The sequence below is a fragment of the Podarcis gaigeae genome, assembly GCF_964106915.1.
Source record: "Podarcis gaigeae genome assembly, chromosome: 13".
NCBI lineage: Eukaryota > Metazoa > Chordata > Lepidosauria > Squamata > Lacertidae > Podarcis > Podarcis gaigeae.
Genome location: NC_139689.1, coordinates 16,607,684 through 16,630,487, shown reverse-complemented (window position 1 = coordinate 16,630,487; position 22,804 = coordinate 16,607,684). Strand labels below are relative to the sequence as shown.

The following is a 22,804-nucleotide window of genomic DNA, read 5'->3' as shown; positions in this document are numbered from 1 at the left end:
ATTTTCTTGAGTTAAAATGAGAATACCCCTAAACATTTTTTTTAGAAAAAAGCACTGCCATAAATTCTCTGTCGGCGTTGCCACAAATCCGCTGGCAGCGAAAAAAGTCAGAGGCATAGCTGTCAAGCATAGCTAGAAGTGAGAGCTGGACCATAAAGAAGGCTGATCGCCGAAGAATTGATGCTTTTGAATTATGGTGTTGGAGGAGACTCTCATGGACTGCAAGAAGATCAAACCTCTCCATTCTGAAGGAAATCAGCCCTGAGTGCTCACTGGAAGGACAGATTGTGAAGCTGAGGCTCCAATACTTTGGACACCTCATGAGAAGAGAAGACACCCTGGAAAAGACCCTGATGTTGGGAAAGATGGAGGGCACAAGGAGAAGGGGACGACAGAGGACGAGATGTTTGGACAGTGTTCTCGAAGCTACAAACATGAGTCTGACCAAACTCCTGGAGGCAGTGGAAGACAGGAGTGCCTGGCGTGCTCTGGTCCATGGGGTCACGAAGAGTCGGACACGACTAAACGACTAAACAATACTGTCAACTTTTCTCTTTTCTTGCGAGGAATCCTATTCTGAATAACGGAATTTCACTTTTAAAAAGGGAAACGTTGACAGCTACGGATAGGAAGGCGACCTCAGAGGAGCCCGCCCCCGGGGTTTTTCTGACACTCCTCCTTCTGACTAGGAGAAAGCAAGAGCGGGACAAGACTGATAGCTAGCAGCAGAGCGGGTTGAGCTCCTGCTTGGGAAAATCAGATGCAGGAAGACGCCCCTTCGAACGTGCTCGCGACAATCGCGGGCTCCGTCCCCGCCGTCGAGTCCGCTGGTGTCGAAAGCGGGGTTCCTTCTCTAGGGACGCGACACGCCACGCGACCGAGAATGCGGGCGGGCGGCCCACAGACAGAGGACAGAAATCGGCGCAGAGCTTCTCTGCCCGAGGGAAGAGGAAGTAGCAGCCCGGTAAGGAGAGAGGAGTCGGTCAGGGCCGTTGGAAGATCTCTCAGCGCAGACGGTGCAATGCTGTGGACGCGGCGGCACCAGATCCTCCCCGTCTATAGCCCTTCGCGCCGTTCCGTGAGCGCCCCAGAGACTTTTGGGGGGCAGGGCGCAATGGGGGAGAGAGGCGCGTTGCAGAGAAAAAAACACACCTTCTCGGAGGATGCCCTGGACCTTGAAGGATGCCACTTTGGCACTTATGACTCTGAAAGGCCAAGAGTCCAGCTGAGGCAAATACACATCCCCTTGTTCGGTGCTCTGGGCTTTGAAGGATACAACCCTTACGTCACCAATGATGCCTACAAACCTGCTGACATCCATGGTGACTTTAACTCTGGGAGAGAAAACTGCTTCTTTTCAGGCATCCAGGTGGGGAACTGCAATACCCTCTGCTTGGAGAAGTCTCTGGCCCCTGCGGTTAATCCTGGGAGCTCTTCTGAAGAGGATTCTGGGCTTCCAATGAAATCATTTCTGCTGTCAGGTCACCATTTGACCTATAATAGAGCCATCTATGGTCTCCTGGCGTGCACCCTGGAGAGTTTAGATGAGTCCGAGCTAAAAAAGTTCAAGGGCGAACTCTGCCATTTCTACATTCCAATGGGCGATCTCCAGGTCACCCAGGACTGGCTGCAGGACCCAGGACTTGGTGCTTGGACTCTCTGCCATCTGCTGCTCAGACACTATGATGTGGATGGTGCCGTGGAGGTGGCAGCCAAGGTGCTGAAGGCCATCGACTGCCAGCCGCAGGCGGACAAGCTTCTCCGTGGAAGAGCAAGTAAGGACCTCGGAAAGGGGAACATTTGTTTGAGTCTGATTATCTCCTCATGAAGAAATGTTGGCTGGAGGAAGAGAGGTTTCTTTAGCTGGGTCATGTTTGTCATAAACCTATTATTTACATTCTCAGTGTGTCTTAACCAATTGGAGAGAGGACTCAGAAATCGCAGGTCTCTCTTCCTTATATTATATATTATAATATTATTTATATATTATATTATAATTATATATTATTTTATTGCATAAAATTTATACCTCAGTTGGTTGTAAAAAAAACCAACAACCCTCAAGCAGTTTTTAATGCCCCTCTTTGCCCTTCCTCCCCTTCACATTATTTCTTCACATCATTTCAACATGGACATTAAATGGCAAGAATAACATTATTTGTCATCTTTGCATTGTAGCTCTCAATTCCTCTTTCATGCTTTATTCATTTCCCCTTCTTTGCAATTATTTTGAAAAATGACACTACAAATACACATGAGTGCACACAACCAGTGATCTCAAGCAGACACAGTTTTCTCCTGTGACCAAGAGCAGGTGTCTTTTACTAGTTAGAAGTAGTTTCATCAGGGTTTCTACTTGTAATCAGGTCTGTACAGAATAAATAGGAATTTATAGTATGAGATAAACAATGAAAATTTACAGCAAAACTGCTGTGGGTTCCATCCCTCTTCAGATCATCTCTTGTTTCCATTTCCCCACTTTGATTTATCCATGTCAGGATGCCTGTGTTATCAAAGTTGTGTGTGTGTGTGTGTGTGTGTGTGTGTGAGAGAGAGAGAGAGAGAGAGAGAGAGAGAGACAGAGAGAGAGAGAGAGAGAGAGAGATTGGGTTAACAACCGAATTAGTACCATCCCTACTTTTTGCATTCCATTTCCTGATGACCCAAAGGTTTACAGTCCCAGTCTGCAAGTACATCCCACTGAACTCAGTAGCCCTTTCCCCTATTCCTCATACAAGCAGAACAAGGTGAAATTCACGTCACATTTGTCTAATCTTCAAGGTTTGCTTCTTCATTTTCACAGCAGCCATGTGCGAAAATAAATCACTTGTTTTTGCAGGCATTCCTGAGTTCTCGGTGCAAGTATCAGAATCCCCTCTATTTGCAGAGACAGGGCAGTGCCGAAAGACAAGTCCTGCAAATTCCAGGAAAAGTGTTCTTTGCTACCAGTGTCCTAGAGAGGTAAAGGGCTGGACTCATCCTGGTTTGTATTAGCCCCTTTTAACACCTAACTTGTGAATCTGAATTTCAAGCTTAGGTAAGTTTGTGGTTTTGCTATTCAACACGAATTACAGTGGTACCTCAGGTTAAGTACTTAATTCGTTCAGGAGTTTCGTTCTTAACCTGAAACTGTCTTTAACCTGAAGCACCACTTTAGTTAATGGGGCCTCCTGCTGATGCTGCGCCGCCGCTGCACGATTTCTGTTCTCATCCTGAAGCAAAGTGCTTAACCTGAGGTACTATTTCTGGGTTAGCGGAGTCTGTAACCTGAAGCGTATGTAACCCGAGGTACCACTGTACTTGGAATGGACAGGTGTCTCCAGCACAAATAAATAATTTTTTCTTGTTGTTGTGAGCTGCAAATGGCCAACTGCACACACTCCTATTGTGATTGCTGTATATAGCATGGAAATGTTCTGTGTGGGGTCTATACTATGATGTTATCAATTTGCAATAATCCCATGTTTACAATAGAATTCTTCAGATTTCAACCTGTCCCCAGTGTCTGAAGGAGCAGGAGGCAATTCTTTGACTAAAGAGGAGGGTGTGCATCTTGACTCCTGTGTACCTGCGTGCAAATGCATTGATATGACTACAAAATGTTGGTTCACTACTTCCTTGCACACCCACCCATCCGTATCTTTCCTTACCTAGAGAGTGCAGGTAATTTAATATTTTTGGGTTACATCTGCCTTTGGTAAGTACACTGAGATCTTTGGAAAGAATGGCAAATATTCTGTAAACATTTTGGGGGAAAACGTCTAGATTAAAAAGACAAGAAAAGACAATGCCTGTAATCACCATACTATAGGTCATTGCCAAAACAAACACAAAAGGCAGATGCTGTGACATAGCATTTAGTGTTTCTATAGGGTGGGGCTCAAGCAGTGCTCCTTGGTGTAGGAACTAGAGCACTGCAAGAAGATAAGAATGCCTATATTTTCAGATAGGATGGGCAGTATGGCATAAATATTAACCATTACTGCTTTGCCACAGGGTCTTCCAGAGAAAATCATACCAGATGTGGTTTGGGATTCACAAAGGAACCATGAAATCTACAGGTGAGATCTTTTTACAATCTCTACATTCAAATAATGTTTTCAACATTGAATTGTCTGCTGACAATTCTGGGAAAGGTACTACAGAACACATTCAGCTAATGTGGGTCTCACGGAGGCATACCCAAAATCACCCCAGAAATATACAACGTATATGTGTGTGTGGCGACATCTCAGAGAGATCAAACACAGAAGTTTCCCACCCTTCTCGTACTGCAGCACAAAGGCAATGTGATTTGCAGGGGGGTGGGGTTGCTGATACAGCTCCTTGTAAGGGCAGAAAAGACCCTAGGTACATCTCTGGGGTCTCATGGTCTTCACATAACCAGCTTACATCTGTGACAGCATGTTGTGATTGTGCGCTGGGTGAATTGTGTTACAGAAAAGCTTACCTGCCATGGTAATGGAAGGGAGACTGGAGCCCTCCCCATGCTCACTGGATTTGGCTGGTTTAGAGAATTACTAAGAGTCACTCACACAACCTTTTGTTAGTTCCAGCATTTAAAAGCATTTTTTTCCAGTACCGAAAGAAGCCTTACTTACTTCCTGGGCAGTCTTGTAGCCAAAATACTTCTCTATGACAAAATGCTGTGTGTGTGTGGCAAGATGTTTGCCTGGGAGATTCTCTTTACTAAAAGCTTCATCCCTATACTTGGCCACTGTGTAGCAAAGAGCTTTCAAGGGCAGCCCAGATTTTTCTTATCCTTACCCTTCTAATCAACTCTCCTCATCCCCATACAGCTTCCAATATGTTATTTGCATAGGTCTGCCACCCACACAGCTGCGGGAATGTTCAGGGATGCAGGAGAGAATATATTGTTTGATTATAGCCTTTCCAACTTGTGTAAACAAGTTCACAATTTAGCAAGGTAACATTCCCCTTTTTAAACTCACAGCAGATGTGTTTGCTCAGGCTTGCTAAAGCCTCTATAATAACTGTTCTGGTATTTTCCCCTTATTCCCTCATAAAAGATAAGACACGACACATTCTTATTTAAAAGTATAAAAAGTTTACTCACTCACATTCTGTTCACAATCGGATCCCAGAAGGCAGACTTAGCTTAGAAAAGTAACATACACCTGGAATCTATCCCATAAACAGACAGTCCCTTTGTCCTCTCTTGGCTGGAGGCCAAGAGGGCATCTTTGGCTAAGCAGATGTTGCTTCTTCGACGAAAGTAGTCACAGAGAGAGAGATGGCTGTCCTGCCCTGTGCTTTTGTCGTTACCTGCACAGGTGAGGCCACGCCCACCTCTAGTCACATACATAGGAAGTCTGTCCCAGCCCAGAAGGAAACAGGAAGTTTACCTGCTGGCTGAACAATCATTCCTCTCCATGTGTAAACATGTTCACTCTAGGAATGTTGTACTTAACTGCCCTTGTGTTTCACATCCCACAACAACTGCATCAGATGCAGATGAGCCAAGAGCAAAGAAGCAGAACATGCAGGCGGTATTGAACTTTTACTAAATTGCCATTAGTATGAGAAGAACATGCAGGCCATACATATTAATAGTTGTGAGATGAGCTACAGATACATCTAATACAGGCATGTCCAACAGGTAGATCCTGATCTACCGGTAGATCACTGGACGTCCCCCCAAAAAACCCTTAACAACTTTGGCTCCTCTAAAAAAAAGCTCAACATTTTCCCCCCTGCATCCCCCAAAAATGGGGCTTTCCTCCTCCCTGAAAAAAGCTCAGCTACTTTGGCCTGAACCCCAAAAAAGTGGGTAGATCACTGCCAGTTTTTAACTCTGTGAGTAGATCACAGTCTCTTGGGAGCTGGCCACCCCTGATCTAATAGAACAGCAGGGGAAACTGCACTGATCACTATTCCTTTCATCTTTCTCTTTGTTGCATTCAGGTTGTGCTCCCTTGAGGCTGGCTCCTTTCAGTGCTACTACACTGACCTCATATTTGAGGTGGGAGCGGGTGTCACCATAACATACCACTTTGATTCGTGGCACAAGCACCTGAATGGAAGGGATGCACAGAGGTTGTCTGTCGCTGGTCCTTTGCTCAACATCCAAGCGGATCCACTCAAGGCTGTGGCAGCCGTCCACTTCCCTCACTTCCTGTGCCTTGCAGGTACGGTAGGGGGGGCGGGGAACCTTCCAATGGTATAACTGTAGCTGGAGGAATGAATACTAAACAAGAATAAGATATAACAAGTGTGGGATGTAATCCACTGGGAGCAGTCAAGTACAACATTACCTGTTTTGACTCAGAGATGGCGGGTAAACAGGAAGGAGCTGTTACCAGGAGGGCTGGTGCAGAAAAGAGAAGGGCTAGCGTGCAGGAGGAGATATCTGGCTTTAAAGAAGAATGGGAACATTTTACAAATTACTTAAAACAACAACAAAATGAACTGGACTCCTTGGCAGGTTTTGAATAAACATACACAAATTTATTATTGCTAACATAATAGACAGATAAATTAAGGATCTTTACAAGTTTATAATATGCAGAGAATAATATGTGTTGAAAAATCAGAGAGAGGAGCTGAGGGAAGTCTTGGGGGGAGGGAGGGAGGGTTTTTCTTGGGGAGGGGGAAGGGGAAAATGGGGGAAATGAAGATGATATGTTTTTGATAATTTGTTATGATGAAATTCTTAATAAAAATTATTTTTTGAAAAATGTTTAGATAACCTCCAGAGCCACTGCCCTAAGCAAGCTACCTATTATTTTCCCATATTCCATTTGTGTTCCTTCTTTTTACAGATGGGGACAGCTCCCAAGTCTACATTGGACATTTTGTGGAAGAGGGGATGAGTCTAGAAAAGCCAAGCAGAGTGGGGTCACGTCATGCTGTGTTGAGAAACCCCAAGTTCTCTTCCCGTGGAGTAGTTTTCAAAAAGCCTTGGTTTAAACGGAAGATGAAGGTCCACTGCATCACACTGCTCTATCAAGTGCTTGAAGTTCCAGCTCAAAAATTCCACCTATACCTCCTCCCAAACGACTCTTCTCTAAGAAAGGTAATTAGGAATCTTTCACTCTGCTAAGTGGCACGAGACTTGCAATATGATTAGATTCAAGAACTGTGGGCAAACTCATTCATCAAGGTGTGCTTGGATTGATTGATATTGATTGATTGATTGATTGATTGATTGATTGATTGAAGTGCTAGCAAACATGAACCCACATTAGCAGTTGCCCCCACCAGCATTAATATTCAAATATCCAGTATAAAAATAAACCCCTTTCCTTTGCTAGGTAGAAGCCAAATGACTGTCTTCTTCTCTAGACACAGTGTTGTCATCGAATTGTATAAAGAAAATACCTTTATGCCAGGTTACGCAGCATGTTGACTTGGAAGTCTTCCCTGAGGTGAGGCTTGGAAGTGGCTTAGCAGCTTGGCATCTCCCTTGCATGTCTCAAAAATGACTCTGTTTGTGCTTCCCAGACAGTCCATGAGAAAGAAAAGAAATGCCCTTCGTGGAGATTGGATAAACCCTCTGTCATCCTCAAGCCTCTGAGGATTGGCTCTCGCTTCTTTGTGCAGAAGTTAGATGATGTCGAAATCTGCCCCAAGGTAAGACGCAAAAATGATGGAAATTGTTACCTGGAGGGAGTCTGTGTAGTATGAGAAGGGGACAGCTAAACCAGGATCCCTTCAACCTCTTATTTACTCCCCTTAAAATTGGTAGACCACGGGCTAAGCCATAGCCACACAGCTTTCCCTCTTTCCCACAGGAACTGGAGCTTCAATATTTGCATGCAGACATGGAACAGCAGTACACTGAACTCTATGCTGAACACAGGCAAGATAAGTTCCACTTCAGCCTGATAGAGAAGAAAAGGGATGAACTCATCTGGGAGGCCTTTGTGAGACAAGGTGAGCTTTGCTCAAGGGAAGACCGCAAGATTAGACCATAGCTTGAAAAGGCCACATGCATTCTCTGACTGCATCTTCCCTGTTCTCTTTCAGAAGAGCTGAAATCTTCTAACCCAACAGAAGGTCAGTGGGAATGCAGTAATAACCTACCCAGGGTTGCACACCTGGAATGGTGCATATTCACTATGGGAAATTTTAGAGTGAGATTTGGAAGTCATCCTTGTAGTCTCTGCTTGCTTCATGCATCTACTCATTCTCTCTCTCTCTCTCTCTCTCTCTCTCTCTCTCTCTCTCTCTTCCAGCTGCTAGTGGCTACATAGAGACAACTGCACTGTTCCTCAGCAGTGCCTCTGGAACATGCCATGAGTTATTTCTCATATTCTCAGCCATTTTCTATCCCTATAAATGTCTGGGAGCCAGGACAGCTTGAAGACAAACTACGCCTTCTACTTTGATCACCTCTCTCTAGAGCTCACTGTCTTGAAACATCCTCTAAAGCCATTTTTTTAAAAGAGCATTTTCTATTATTTTTGTCTGACAGAGGCAAGCCCACCTCATCCAATGTCAGTCTCATCAAAAGAACATTTCATTGAGCAACACCGGGAAGAGCTGATCCAGCGGACCAGCAACGTTGAAGCGGTGCTGGATATGCTCCTTGGCACCATTCTGAATAATGAGCAGTATGAAATGATCTCTTCGAAGGGAACCAACCAAGAGAAAATGAGGGCGCTCTACATGCTGGCGCCAAGTTGGAACCACTATTGCAAGGATATGCTTTACAAAGTATTGAAGAACAGAAATCCATATCTTTTTGATGAACTGGAAAGGAAATGAGACCACAATGAAGTCAAAGAGAGACAACATGAACTCCAACTGCATGTACTATGTGACTTCAGTTCTTCCTTAATCAATAAAGAAGGGACCGTATGAGGTCACTTCCTTAATGCTTTGGGGGGGGGGATTTCCAACAAAGGAAATAATATTATGTATTTGCCCCTGCATGAGCTCTCTTTTGTTTATCTTACTAAAACGTGTGGTTCATTCTTAGCAATGAGGACAAAGAAGGGGAGGTCAGCTGACCACAAATAAACAGGTGCAATTGCCTAATTCCTAGCTTGCAGTGAGCTGCATTAGGGGTTTTTTTATTCTGCTAAAAGGGCTTCACAGCCTGTTTCTCAAACACGTGTGGGACAGGAGGTTTAAATTTTAATTTACAAAATTAATCCTCAATCCATTGCCATCAAAATCAGCAATAGCTGCTGGCTGAGCCTTGTCCTTTTCCAGTTTGTCCATCACCAGAGAAGAGTGGGAGAAAGAAACGTGCCTATTGCAAGCACCAGCAGCATGAGGGAGATGTCTCTCCCTAAGCAGATGTCTTAAAAATAAGGGGACTGCTTGTTTTGGCTGCACCAGTAGGGAACAGGCACGTCCACTGCCAAATCGAGCAGCATTTAAACATACACGCCCCAGTCATCAGCAGTGAGCTATCAGAAAATGTACAAGGATTTTAGACTGACAGGTTTTTCAACCTAAATCAGATAAGTTGTGGTTTTAGATTGATAGAAAAAGTGTCACAGTTATTTCTGAAACCCAGAGTTATGGGAGCACAACAGAATGGCAGGAAATTGCCCAAATCTCACAGTTGTTTCATTCATTCATATATATATATATATATATATATATATATATATATATATATATATGCTTTCGTAGATTTTCACGGGTACAGGAATGCAGGTTTTGGTGTCCTCGGGTGTCTTCCCGTGTAAAAGTTGGGGTGTCTAGGCGACGTTTCGACGAGGTCTCACTCGTCATCTTCAGGCTGGTGCTTTCGGCTTCTTGTTACTGGAACAGAGCGGGATCTCAATGTTTGAGTTCCTATAAATACTGTAGAGGGGGTGTGGTGTCTAGCCTCCAATGTTCTGGGCAGAGAGGAAGTTCCCAGGCTAGTGTGCCTTTTCTTCTTTTGTTCCTTAATTACTTGAGAGATACCTTGAGTGATTTCTTGAGTGATATCCTGAGTACCACTTAGGTGGGTCATTAGGTGTGGATTAGTTGCTAAAGTCTGTTAGGGTGTGAAACATAAGACGCTGGCAAGTTAGCAATGTCATGTGACTTTAAGTAGTCAAGCTCGTTAAGTTGTTAAGTTGCTCAGTATATAAAGAGTGTTTGTTTTCTCTGCCTGCGGGGCGTGAAGCAAAAATGTCTGAAAGCTCCGGAGGTGTTTCTGTTATCTGTCTGCAATAAACCTGTCTTTGGAAAGACAGGCTTCCCTGTGTTGTTATTTCTTTGCTGCTGAGACTCTGAAGCTTGTACTGCAACAAGAATCTCTGGACTGGACTTAATTAATGCTCTGCAAAGAGAACTGTTGCTGGTTGCGCAGCGGAAGCGTTTACTGGACCAGTACACAGACTCTCTTAGGTTATGGCTCCTTCTACGTTTCTACAGCTGTATTGTGTGCAGAGAAAGTGAAAGCAGCTTTCGGATGAGAGAAGACCGGCTTGGTCGTAAATCCAGCTCTTAAAGGAACTGAGAGGCTGCAGAAAGTTGAGAGAGCTGCGTAAGTGAAGATTTACAGCTTCATTAGCTGCAAAAGGCAAGCTTGACCTCCCGTTCTGTTTTTGTTTTGCTAATAAAAACAGAGGACGGTGGTAGGTTGCTAGTGAAGAGACGGAGGGAAAAAAGTTTAAAAGGCTTCAGAGGAGGCTGGAGGCGTCTGAAAAGTGAGTAAAACAAATCCCAAAGGGAAAGAGAAGCAAGGGCACACAGAGGGAGTAGCAGCAGACCCCAAGAATGGCAGTGGAAAATTTCCAGGTTCCCTTTACAAAGTTGAACTCTGCTAATTACGTGCAGTGGTCTAAGAGGGCTCAAGTCTGGTTGGAAGCCAAAGAAGTGTGGGCTGACTATGTCCAGAGGCGAAAGCCGTTTGTGGCTGTTGCAGCAGATGCCACAGCAGAGCAAGAAGCTGCTGCACATGCTCAGAACAGGGAACATGATAAAATGGACACTAAAGCTAGATGCATGTTGATGGTATCGATAGACGATTCCCAATTACCTCATGTGGAAAATTTAAGGTCTGCATTTGAAATTTGGGAAGCTCTTAGGCGAATTCACCATAGAGCCACGCCCGGAGAGAAGGTGAACATTATACGTGCTTTGTATGAGTTGAAACTGAAGCCAGGGGATAGTGTGGTTGAACACACGTCACAGATGACTGAGTATTTCAACCAACTGTCATCTCTAGGTGTGAATTTTCCTGAAAATATTAAAGTTTATACTCTGCTTAGCAGCCTGCATGCAGGGTTTGAAAACTTAGTACTAACTTTACAAGTTTTGCCAGAGGAGCAGCTGAATATGAATTATGTGACTGGTAGATTGTGTGAGCAAGAATATCAACATCATCGAAAACGTATTGATAATTCAAATACCCCAAGGGTTGGATGTTCAGATAATTCCCAGCGTGGGGGAACTAGCAGGCAGAGCTGTAAGGAAGCCTCACAAGTGTCTGCTATGGCCAGCAAGTCATGTTTTCGATGTGGCAGCAGGTTTCATTTGATAGCAAAGTGTCCTGAAAAGCAACAGGAATTTCAACAGTCCAAGGTCAGTTTCCGGAGCTACAGGGGAAGACGAAGTGAGAGCTACAAGAATCAACGATCCAGAGGGGGAGCAGGTGCTGATAAGGGACTATCTGCAATGGCAGCACAACAGAGTCCTAAAAGGAGCCAACAAACCTTGAAGTGGATAATTGACAGTGGAGCCAGTCACAGTTTAGTTCCAGCGACATCTAGTGGCAGCTTGAAGAACTGCAAGACATTGCCAGTTGCAAAAACTGTGACTATAGCAGACAATAGTAAACGAGAAATGAGCCTTAAAGGCACAATTTATGTTAATTGTTTGCAAACTAACCTTCCTGTTTTTGTTCTTCCAGGAATGAAGAATGGACTTTTGAGTGTGTCATGCCTGGTAAAAAGTGGTTTTAAGGTTGAGTTTGAAAATGATGTGTGCACCATTTCGAAACAGGGGAAGGAGCTAGTTAAAATTCCCTGTGAGGATGGGCTTTTTGTTTTGGATGAAGAGCAGTTAGCAGCAGGTAGATGTTCAACAGGTGAAGCGCAAGCTAAGTGTGTAAATAAGGCTCCTCATACAGGTTGTGCACATCTACTACACAGAAGGTTAGCTCATATATGCTTTAAGTATGTAAGCAAGATGCCAGATTTAGCTGAGGAGTGTAACATTAAACCCTGTCCAAATTTTCTGGATTGTTGTGCTTGTAAACATGCTAAGGTTAAGACATGTAACTATCCTAGATCTGACAGAGTAAGCAAGAAACCCTTTGAACTTGTGCACACAGATGTGTGTGGCCCTATGCCAGTCAAATCGCTTGGAGGTGCGAGATTTATGCAAATTTTGGTGGATGATTTTTCAAGGGCTAGTTGGGTTTTCTTTCTGAAAGAAAAATCGCAAGCAGCTTCCATCCTGATGGATTGGATTGAAGAAGTCGAATGTAAATTTGACACCAGGGTGCGTAAAATACAATCAGATCGTGGTGGGGAATATGTGAACCACACGCTGGAGACGTGGTTAAAAAGGAAAGGTATAGTTCATAGACTTACCAATCCCTATTCACCACAGGAGAATGCAGTTGCTGAAAGAAAATTTCGAACATTACAGGAAGCCATTGCTGCTTTGCTGTTTGATTCTGGACTTCCACAGCGGTTTTGGGCTGAGGCTGCACTGTATGCGAATTATACTTTTAACAGAGTGTACAATAGCACAGTAGGCAACACTCCTTACTTCATGCTATTTGGGAAAAAACCAAAAATTGATCATCTAAGAGTTTTTGGATGTCGTGCTTATGTGCTGGTGCCTAGGGCACAACGTAGGAAAGGCGATCCTAGATCTAAAGAAATGTTTTTCTGTGGTTATCAAGCAAACACAAAAGGTTGGAGATTTGTGAATGTAGAAGGCAATCAAACGAAAATCACAATCAGCAGAAGTGCAGAATTTTGTGAACAGGATGGTTGGAATAAAATTCATGGAAATCCTGACATACTATTTGACGTGGTGAACAGTAACAATGAAACTCAGGCCCCAGGGCAGGTATTAGTTCCAGAACAGGCTGAGGAATTTGAGTCTGAGGACAAGGGTGAGAAATCGTTTAGTTCACCCAAGTCTGTAAAGTCAGAATCTTCTAGCTCTAAAAGTTCACCTGTACAGCAAGAGAGACCTGTAAAGTCAGAATCTTCTAGCTCTAAAAGTTCACCTGTACAGCAAGAGAGTGTAAAGTCAGAATCAGAAAGTTCTTCAACTACTAGTGACAAACAGGTGACGACTAGTGATTCTGGGTCAGAGGGGGAAACTGAAGGAACATCACAGGAACTGTTAAGGCGTTCCAAGCGTGCCAACAAAGGTATACCTCCTGAAAGGTACCAAGCTATTAGTGTTTGGGCTGGTTTGGCAAATTGCGAACCTGAAAGTTTTGAGGAGGTTGAGCAATTACCCCAGGAGGAGGCCAGTAGGTGGCGTGAGGCCATGCAAAAAGAATTGAATTCTATGAAAGAACTGGGTGTGTTTTCCATCACCAAACTGCCAGAAGGTACCAAGGCAGTAAGTTGTAGGTGGGTGTACAGGATAAAGACAACAGCGATGGGGAAACCAGAGTACAAAGCAAGGCTTGTAGCTCGAGGTTTTACGCAAAGAGAGGGGTTACATTATTCTGAAGTCTATGCGCCCACTTCAAGGAGTGAAACCCTACGGGCACTATTAGCAGTTGCTGCTCAGAAAGGGTTCAAAGTGAATCAATTTGATGTCTCTACAGCTTATCTTCATTCAGACTTGGCTGAAGAGCTCTATATGGAGCTTCCGCCAGGATTGAAAGTTGGTAAATCAAATCAGGTATGGAAATTACATAAATCTATTTATGGACTCAAGCAATCTGCTCATAATTGGAATGAGTGTTTGAATGACGTTTTGGTAGGCATTGGTTTTAGCAGGAGCAAGGCTGACAATTGCTTATATTTCAGAGGTTCAGGAGATGCTCAAGAATCTTTGCTTGTTTATGTAGATGACCTGATTTATACTTCAAAGACACAAGAACAAGTAAAAAAACTAGCCAAAGAGTTAAATAAACACTTCAAAGTTAAGAATCTTGGTGATGTAAAGGTCTATCTTGGTGTTCAGATAGATAGGACCAAAAATGGCAGTTTTCTACTGAATCAAAAAGGCAAGATATTGCAAATGTTGAAAAAGCTTGGCATGACAGAGTGTGCAGGTGTTAGAACACCAATGGAAATGGGTTTTGTAAAAGACAATGAGTTCAAGGATAGTGCTGAATTCAAGCGTGCTGAAATCTTTCAGTCAGCACTGGGAAGCTTACTTCATCTTTCGCAATGGAGTAGACCAGATATTGCTTACGCTGTTAACTTACTCAGCAGAGAAGCTTCAAAACCTAGTGTAAATGCATGGAAAGGAATTCAAAGAGTGTTAAGATATTTACAATACACCAAAGATTTTTGCCTTGAATTATCTGCTGAAGGACAAGCACAGATTACTTGTTGGGCAGATAGTGATTGGGGAAATTTAAAGGATAGAAAATCAGTGTCTGGCTGTGTAATAAAATTTGGTAACTCTCTGATTGGGTGGAGATCCAAGAAACAGAACCTGATTGCTTTGTCGTCAACAGAAGCTGAGTTCTGTGCCTTATCTGAGTTATGTAGAGATCTAGAATTTTACAAATGCTTGGCACAAGAGATGTATGAAAAGGCCATCACTCCAATCACTGTATGGGGTGATAATCAACCGTGTCTTAAGTTAGCACAAAATGGGCAGTTTAAAGGTCGTACAAAACATTTGGATATCCGCTTTCAAAATGTTTGTCAAACGGTAAAAGCAGGAATTGTTAAATTAAATTACTGTCCCAGTCATGAACATCAAGCTGATGGTTTTACAAAACCGCTTGGGTTTCAGCGGCATGAAAACTTTTGTGAAGAAATGGGTCTGAAGTAATTTTGTTTTTGTATTGCCAGCGAGAGGGGGTGTTAGGGTGTGAAACATAAGACGCTGGCAAGTTAGCAATGTCATGTGACTTTAAGTAGTCAAGCTCGTTAAGTTGTTAAGTTGCTCAGTATATAAAGAGTGTTTGTTTTCTCTGCCTGCGGGGCGTGAAGCAAAAATGTCTGAAAGCTCCGGAGGTGTTTCTGTTATCTGTCTGCAATAAACCTGTCTTTGGAAAGACAGGCTTCCCTGTGTTGTTATTTCTTTGCTGCTGAGACTCTGAAGCTTGTACTGCAACAAGAATCTCTGGACTGGACTTAATTAATGCTCTGCAAAGAGAACTGTTGCTGGTTGCGCAGCGGAAGCGTTTACTGGACCAGTACACAGACTCTCTTAAAGTCTTTGTGTCTTGACCTCTTGAACTTTGTGAAGAGTTTTCCTGAGAAGATGGCTGTATTGCACTTAGTTGTGCTTTGGCTTGGCTTCGTGTATAGGGGCGAGCTGTGGTTTTGTGGCTTGTGTCAGCCAGATCTGTGTAGGGATTGCAGGGGGGTGCAGCATCCGGAGGTGCCACCATGGATTGGCTACTGGATGGTGTCAGTAATTCATCTGTGGAGAGGGTCTGGGTTTGGGTCTGGTGTGGTTGATTGGTGTTGGCGTTCTGTGTGCCTCTGGATCTGGTGTCAGTTTTTGTGGGGAGGGCTAATTTCCAGATGTCTGGCAAGCGGGATGTGTCGTCACGCTTGTTCATGTTGTGAGGGTGTTTCTCTATCTCGATGGCTTCCATGATTATTCTCTTGTGGTGATGTTCCGTGTTAAAGAGCAATTTGGAATCTGCAAAATTAATTTCGTGTCCTGTTTCTTTCATGTGTTGGAAAAGAGAGGAAGTTTTTTCTTCTTTTTTGACGGCATTCTTGTGTTCTGCGATACGTGCATTTATTCGTCTGTTTGTTTGTCCAATGTACGTGGCTGTCCAATGTACGTGGCTGACACACACCAACCGCTACTTACATGCACAATCACACCACCACCCTGCACAAATAAACTCCGTAGCCAAGACTCTCATCTCCAGAACCAAACGCCTGGCTGACAAAGACCACTTGACAACTGAGTTACAGAATCTCTCAAATGTGTTAATTGCCAATGGATACCAGCAAAACAGGATTACGAAGCTAATCCAAAAGGAAACACCCCCCAAAAACCAAGACACAGAAGAAAACAATGGCATGGCCCTCCTTCCTTATATCAAGGGCACTACAGATAAAATTAGCAAAATCCTCCATAAACACAATATCAAAACAGCCTTTTGCACCAACCAAAAAATAGCCAATATCCTCAGAAACCCCAAGGATAAAATCCAGTTGGAAAACCAAGGGATCTATGAAATACCCTGCAAAGTCTGCCCAGCCACGTACATTGGACAAACAAACAGACGAATAAATGCACGTATCGCAGAACACAAGAATGCCGTCAAAAAAGAAGAAAAAACTTCCTCTCTTTTCCAACACATGAAAGAAACAGGACACGAAATTAATTTTGCAGATTCCAAATTGCTCTTTAACACGGAACATCACCACAAGAGAATAATCATGGAAGCCATCGAGATAGAGAAACACCCTCACAACATGAACAAGCGTGACGACACATCCCGCTTGCCAGACATCTGGAAATTAGCCCTCCCCACAAAAACTGACACCAGATCCAGAGGCACACAGAACGCCAACACCAATCAACCACACCAGACCCAAACCCAGACCCTCTCCACAGATGAATTACTGACACCATCCAGTAGCCAATCCATGGTGGCACCTCCGGATGCTGCACCCCCCTGCAATCCCTACACAGATCTGGCTGACACAAGCCACAAAACCACAGCTCGCCCCTATACACGAAGCCAAGCCAAAGCACAACTAAGTGCAATACAGCCATCTTCTCAGGAAAACTCTTCACAAAGTTCAAGAGGTCAAGACACAAAGACTTTAGCAACTAATCCACACCTAATGACCCACCTAAGTGGTACTCAGGATATCACTCAAGAAATCACTCAAGGTATCTCTCAAGTAATTAAGGAACAAAAGAAGAAAAGGCACACTAGCCTGGGAACTTCCTCTCTGCCCAGAACATTGGAGGCTAGACACCACACCCCCTCTACAGTATTTATAGGAACTCAAACATTGAGATCCCGCTCTGTTCCAGTAACAAGAAGCCGAAAGCACCAGCCTGAAGATGACGAGTGAGACCTCGTCGAAACGTCGCCTAGACACCCCAACTTTTACACGGGAAGACACCCGAGGACACCAAAACCTGCATATATATATATATATATATATATCACAAGCCTGATCCTCTGTCACTTAACTGTGTCCCCTCAGCTTTTCTTTCAGCTTCTTCCCACCCTAACTTTTCTCTCAACAGTCCAGCAAAAACGAAGCACTGCAAAACCAGCAAGCACTAAGCATAGGTTTGTGCAAGGCAGAAAAGAAGTCCTCAAAGAGCTTCACAGGCTGAAGAGATCTCCAGAAGAGTTCCTTCGGCAGTGTAGTGAAGAAGTGGGGAGAAAGAATTGCAACAGGGACTGCTCCAGGCTGGACTTTGGGCCTCAGGCTGAGCCCCCTGCCTCCCTCACACTAACTAGAGGGACTGGAAATGTCAACGGAATGGGACACTCCTTCCTGCTTACCTCTGCAGTGTGGGATGTAATCCATTGGAGCCAGGGGCGCCGACTTATAAAAAATATTGGGGGGGCCCATACCGGGGTCCTGCCCCGGGAAGTTTTCTAAATTTTAGATGAAAATTAGTGAGTTTTAAAGTTTTCTAAAAGTATTTTAGAGTCATATGATCAACATTAGAACCCCGAAAACTCGACTCTCTATAACTCCACACTCCGGGAAACTCGACAAGCCTGAAACACTTTTTGGCTTTGAAAAAAGAAACAAAACATAAACACGCACGGTATTTTCGTAAAAAGCTAATTTAATTTACAGTAACAATTATGCTTATAGACTATTACAGAGCAGTGAATATATAGCTCTGAAAAGACTGAAATGATATTTAAATAAATCCTAAACTATCATTAAAAGAATAAAACATAAAATATTGCTGTCGCACAGTAATAGCACTTTGATTAATAAGTGAAATAGCTAATTTAAGCTTACTTTGAATAAGGCTGAGGGTTCATTAAATAAAAATAATATCTCAAAGTTAATGCTTTAATACAGTTAATAAAGTTAATACAGTATGCCTAATACTGTATGTAAATACTGTAATACTGTATGTAAATAACGGGCTTTAATTGGGTCTTACACCCTAAAACTATTTAAGTATTTGAAAATAACTAATACAGTACTATAGTAATATAGAAATACAGTACTAAATTAGTACTAATATTTCAAAACTGAAAATTTAACATTCTGTATGTATTTAATTCTCTATTTTATAAAGATTTTTAATATCTGACAGTGAGTTTGGAGTAGCCCAATGCAAAAATCTTGAGGATCCATGTGGATCCGTGCTTTGTAACCACGTTTTTGCACCACTGTGACCCTAGGCAACAGTGGGTGCGTGATTTTTTTGGTGCAAGATGTAGCCATGAACATGCTATGTGATCTGATGGTGAATTTGGGGTGACCCAATGCAAAAATCCTGAGGATCCATGTGGATCCGTGCTTTGTAACCATGTTTTTGCACCACTGTGACCCTAGGCAACAGTGGGTGCATGATTTTTTTGGTGCAAGATGTAGCCATGAACATGCTATGTGATCTGATGGTGAATTTGGGGTGACCCAATGCAAAAATCCTGAGGATCCATGTGGATCCATGCTTTGTACCACGTTTTTGCACCATTGTGGCCCCAGGCCACAGTGGGTGCGTGATTTGTTTGGTGCAGGCTGTAGCCATGGACATGCTATGTTATCTGATGGTGAATTTGGGGTGACCCAGTGCAAAGATCCTGTGGATCCATGCTTTGTAACCACGTTTTTGCACCATTGCAGCCCCAGGCAACAGTGGGTGCGTGATTTTTTTGGTACAGACTGTAGCCATGGACATGTAATGTGATCTGATGGTGAATTTGGAGTGACCCAATGCAAAAATCCTGAGGATCCATGTGGATCCATGCTTTGTCACCACGTTTTAAATGGGGAGGGAAGGAAAAACACAGAAGGGGCAAGAAGCACAAGAGGGGTGTGCGGAGAAGCAGCTGGCTAAGAATGCAGGGGAGGAGTTTAACGGGGTGGGGGGGAGGAAAGGAAGGCAAAAGTCCCCCCCCCCAAGCCAGCCCTCTCTTTCTCTCTCCCACCTGCGAGTCCAAGAGCACGGAGAGGAGGAGGTGGTGGGCTGGAGCCTGCACGCAGTGTGACTAGGAAAGAATTAGAAGGAAGGACTCGATCCTTTCCTTAACCCTCTGCTTGCCAGGAGGGCAGGGGATTCCCTGCTCTTTGTTGAGTTTGAGCAAACGCAGCAACAGAAGCAGGTGGGCAGTAAGACCCTGAGGAAGAATGCAGGAAAGCAGCAGCTTCCGCCTTCCCTCCGCCCGACCGCCAGATCTGATTTTTGCCTGATTTTTGCCTTGCCCCTGCGCTCTGGGGACCACACATTCGCTCAATAACACACACAGACATTTCCCCTTACTTTTTAGGAGAAAAAATCTGCGTGTTATAGAGCGAAATTTACGGTAATAATTTTCTTAAATTATTGGGGGGGCAGAGCCCCCCCAAACGAATTTTTGAGGGGGCTCGGGCCCCCTCAGGCCCCATGGAGTCGGCGCCTATGATTGGAGCAGTCAAATACAACATTTCTTGTTTCCCTAGAGTGGACACAGGAAGTGTTACTCCAGCCAAGGTAGAATTTCCTGTTACACCTGGTCTGGAGCTTCCTCCCCCTGCATTTGACCAGGTAGATGAGCATGACCCTTGCAGACCTAACAAAAGGCCCAGTCATACGACCATCTCTCTCTCCTATTTTGGCCACTGCTCCTGGTGCATTTGATGCTGTCTGCTGGTTCTCTGCCAGCAGCACATAGGCCCATCCTTACACACTAGTCCTGAGAGATGTGCATTGGCTTCCAGTATGTTTCCGAGCACAATTCAAAGTGTTGATGCTGACCTTTAAAGCCCTAAATAGCCTCGGTCCTGTATAACTGAAGGAATGTCTCCACCTCCATCGTTCAGCCTGGACACTGAGATCCAGCGCCAAGCAGCAGCGTAGCGTGGGTTATCAGCACCCGGGGCAAGGCAAGTAATTTGCGCCCCCTAACTCGGGGCAAGGCAAGTAATTTGCGCCCCCTAACCCGGGGCAAGGCAAGTACAGTAATTTACTCTCCCAAGCAGCAGCAGCGAGGCTTCTCTTTCCCCCGCGCTCTCCCGGAGCTGCCTCTTTTCTTTCCTTTTTTCCCTTTCTCCAAGGCTTTTCGCTTTCTCTCCTTAATTGATTCCCCCTCCACACCGCGGCATTTCCTGGCTGCTTCCCCCCCCCTTCCCCTCTCTCTCCTCCTCGCTCTGCTTGCCTTGCCCTGCCCTGCCTGAGGGCGCCCTGAGGAGACTCCGCTCTCCTTTTTGACCAGGTGAGGTGGAAAAAAGGGGGAAAGTCTCTTCCCGCCCCCTCGCCAGACTCCCTGCTCGGCTCAGCTCACTACCCAGGCGGCCAGTGGAGAGAGAGCCGTAATTACCATAAAGTTCCTCTCCCTCCGCTTCGCCAAGCTGTCAAAGCCCGGCAGCAGCAGCAACGGCAGCAGCAGGCGCAGCCAGACCCCCGCCAGCCAGCCAGCCCGCCTGCCCACCCGCCCGGCTTCCTCTCCTTTTTTTGCCCGCGGCAGAAGGCTTTGCTCTCCCCCTTCTGCGACCTCCTCGCCAAGCCGAGCGAGCGCGGGCTCCCTAACCCGTGGATTTTAGTAGGGGCAGAGAGCTGTTAGTGCGAGTGCGCCCCCCGCCCAAGTTGCGCCCGGTGCGGCCGGCACCCCTGGCACCCCCCACGCTACGCCACTGGCGCCAAGGGCCTTCTGGCAGTTCCCTCACTGCGAGAACTGAGGTTACAGGGAACCAGGCAGAGGGCCTTCTCAGTAGTGGCACCTGCCCAGTGGAATGCCCTCCCATCAGATGTCAAGGAAATAAGCAACTATTCTAGTTTTTAAAGACATCTGAAGGCAGCCCTGTTTAGGGAACTTTTAATGTTGTATGCTGTATTGTGTTTTTAATATTTGATTACGAGCTTCCCAAATTGGCTGGAGAAACCCAGTCAGGTGGGCAGGGTATAAATAATAAATTGTTGTTGTTGTTGTTGTTGTTGTTGTTGTTGTTGTTGTTGTTATTTCTGTAACTACAAGCTAAAGCCTGTCTTCAGGGATCATACTTTGAACTGAATGTGAGTAAACATTTCATTACTTATAAGGAAGACTCTTGCGTCTTTTTTCTTTTAGGAGGGAATCTAAGGGCTCTTACCAGGAATATACCATATTTTTTGCTCCATAAGACGCATCTGACCATAAGACACACCTAGTTTTTAGAGGAGGAAAACGGGGGGGGGGGGAATATTCTGAATCAAATGTTGTACTCAACTATTTAATAAACTACCAGTATAATATCAGAGGGAGAGGGACAGAAGCTGTATGTTTCTTTAGCATGCACGCTCAAGGAGCGACGAGCGGGAGGCAGCACAGCCCCAGACGGACCTGACACAGGAATCCCAGCAGCCTCCCTCCTCTCGTGTAAACGGCTCCTCTCCCTCTTTGCTGCTTTAAATTGAGCCCGCCCTCCCTCCCTACTCCACAGCTCGCTTTAAAGCAGCAAAGCAGGACAGGAGCCACTTACACCTAGCTTCCTGCTGTGTGTAGAAGGGAATGAACTCTGCTCCATGACTCACTAGGAAGGATAATATTTAATCAATATATCCTCTCCTACTATCCACAATTCCCACATGTAGCCTCTCCTGTTTTGTGCTTTTTTACAGGGCTCAGCTGGTGCTGACTTTGAATGGGTGTGATGGTGAAGATCCTCCACAGCCATCTTTTGGACATCTTGAAGGATTTGGGGAGGAGGAACTCAAGAAGTCCAAGGGCAAATTCATTCAGTTCCTTTAGTGAACAGGTTTAGGTATTTGTGCTCCTTTCGTTTTTATACTTCAGGGTCTACAGAACTCCCTGCCACAATAAATTTAATCAAACCTTATTTTGCCTTTTTCTGCTGCTATCCATTCCCCTAGAAGGCCATCAAAGTAGGAATGGCACAGGCCTGAGTTTGACGCTGGAGACGGAATGATATAGTAACTAGGATGGCTAAAGGTATATTTTGTACATTAATGGAATACTGATATTAACTTGGGGTCTTACATGAGTTTGTTGACAGTTTTGAAGGACTCTGTTGTCTCGATGAGAGATGTGAAGGAGAAGACCTGTGGTCTTGCAAACAATTTCCCAGAGGAGAAGTTGCTCTGCAGTTTGCCCATTAATCCTGGCACTTACCCGCTGCACACATGAGGCTGCCTGGTTTCCTAACTGTGGTTAGATCAGGAGAAACCTGGAGGCTTGAGTTCTCCTTCCTGCTGTCTCCTCTCCTGGTGGGTTGGTGTCATGTTGCATGTCTTACTTACCTAAAAGTTAATGGAAGGAAATGAAGGTCAGCAGAAGGCCATATATCCCTCATAATAATATACACCAGTTGAGAAATACTTTCCAATTATTGGCCTTTAAAATGAGGAACAGAAGTCCTCTCAATGAGGAAGAAACTTTGAAAATAAGGGCACGCTTAGGGATCTGAAACTTCAAGCCTGCACGCGTTGCCAACCCTAGTCCCTATCTATACAGGCCAGGTTGGATTGCTGGACCTATCTGAGAGCACAGGAATACTGGAAGCTGCCTCATGTCAGTTGGTCCACCTGGCTCAGTATTAATGACACTGACAGTGACTCTTCAGGGTCTGGGACA

At 44.6% G+C, this 22,804-nt stretch overlaps 1 protein-coding gene across 5 annotated transcripts; it reads left to right on the top strand.

Moving 5' to 3' along the window:
- The first annotated feature begins 261 nt into the window (after positions 1 to 261).
- On the top strand, positions 262 to 22,049 carry LOC310829184 (NACHT, LRR and PYD domains-containing protein 1b allele 2-like). 5 transcript variants are annotated; one of them, XM_083707388.1, is made up of 10 exons: positions 264 to 1,322; positions 1,362 to 1,775; positions 2,840 to 2,961; positions 3,997 to 4,061; positions 5,926 to 6,149; positions 6,783 to 7,036; positions 7,465 to 7,593; positions 7,755 to 7,896; positions 7,990 to 8,019; positions 8,438 to 9,009. In XM_083707388.1, exons 1-10 carry the CDS (start codon positions 761 to 763, stop codon positions 8,728 to 8,730), a joined length of 2,235 nt encoding a protein of 744 aa, XP_083563514.1. In that variant the 5' UTR covers positions 264 to 760; the 3' UTR covers positions 8,731 to 9,009. The 5 variants fall into 5 exon arrangements, with proteins under 5 accessions (XP_083563515.1, XP_083563512.1, XP_083563514.1 ...); XM_083707389.1 differs by lacking the exon at positions 8,438 to 9,009 and adding an exon at positions 21,832 to 22,049 and having other exon boundaries at positions 262 to 1,775; XM_083707386.1 differs by having other exon boundaries at positions 263 to 1,775; positions 7,993 to 8,019.
- Positions 22,050 to 22,804: the final 755 nt, after the last annotated feature.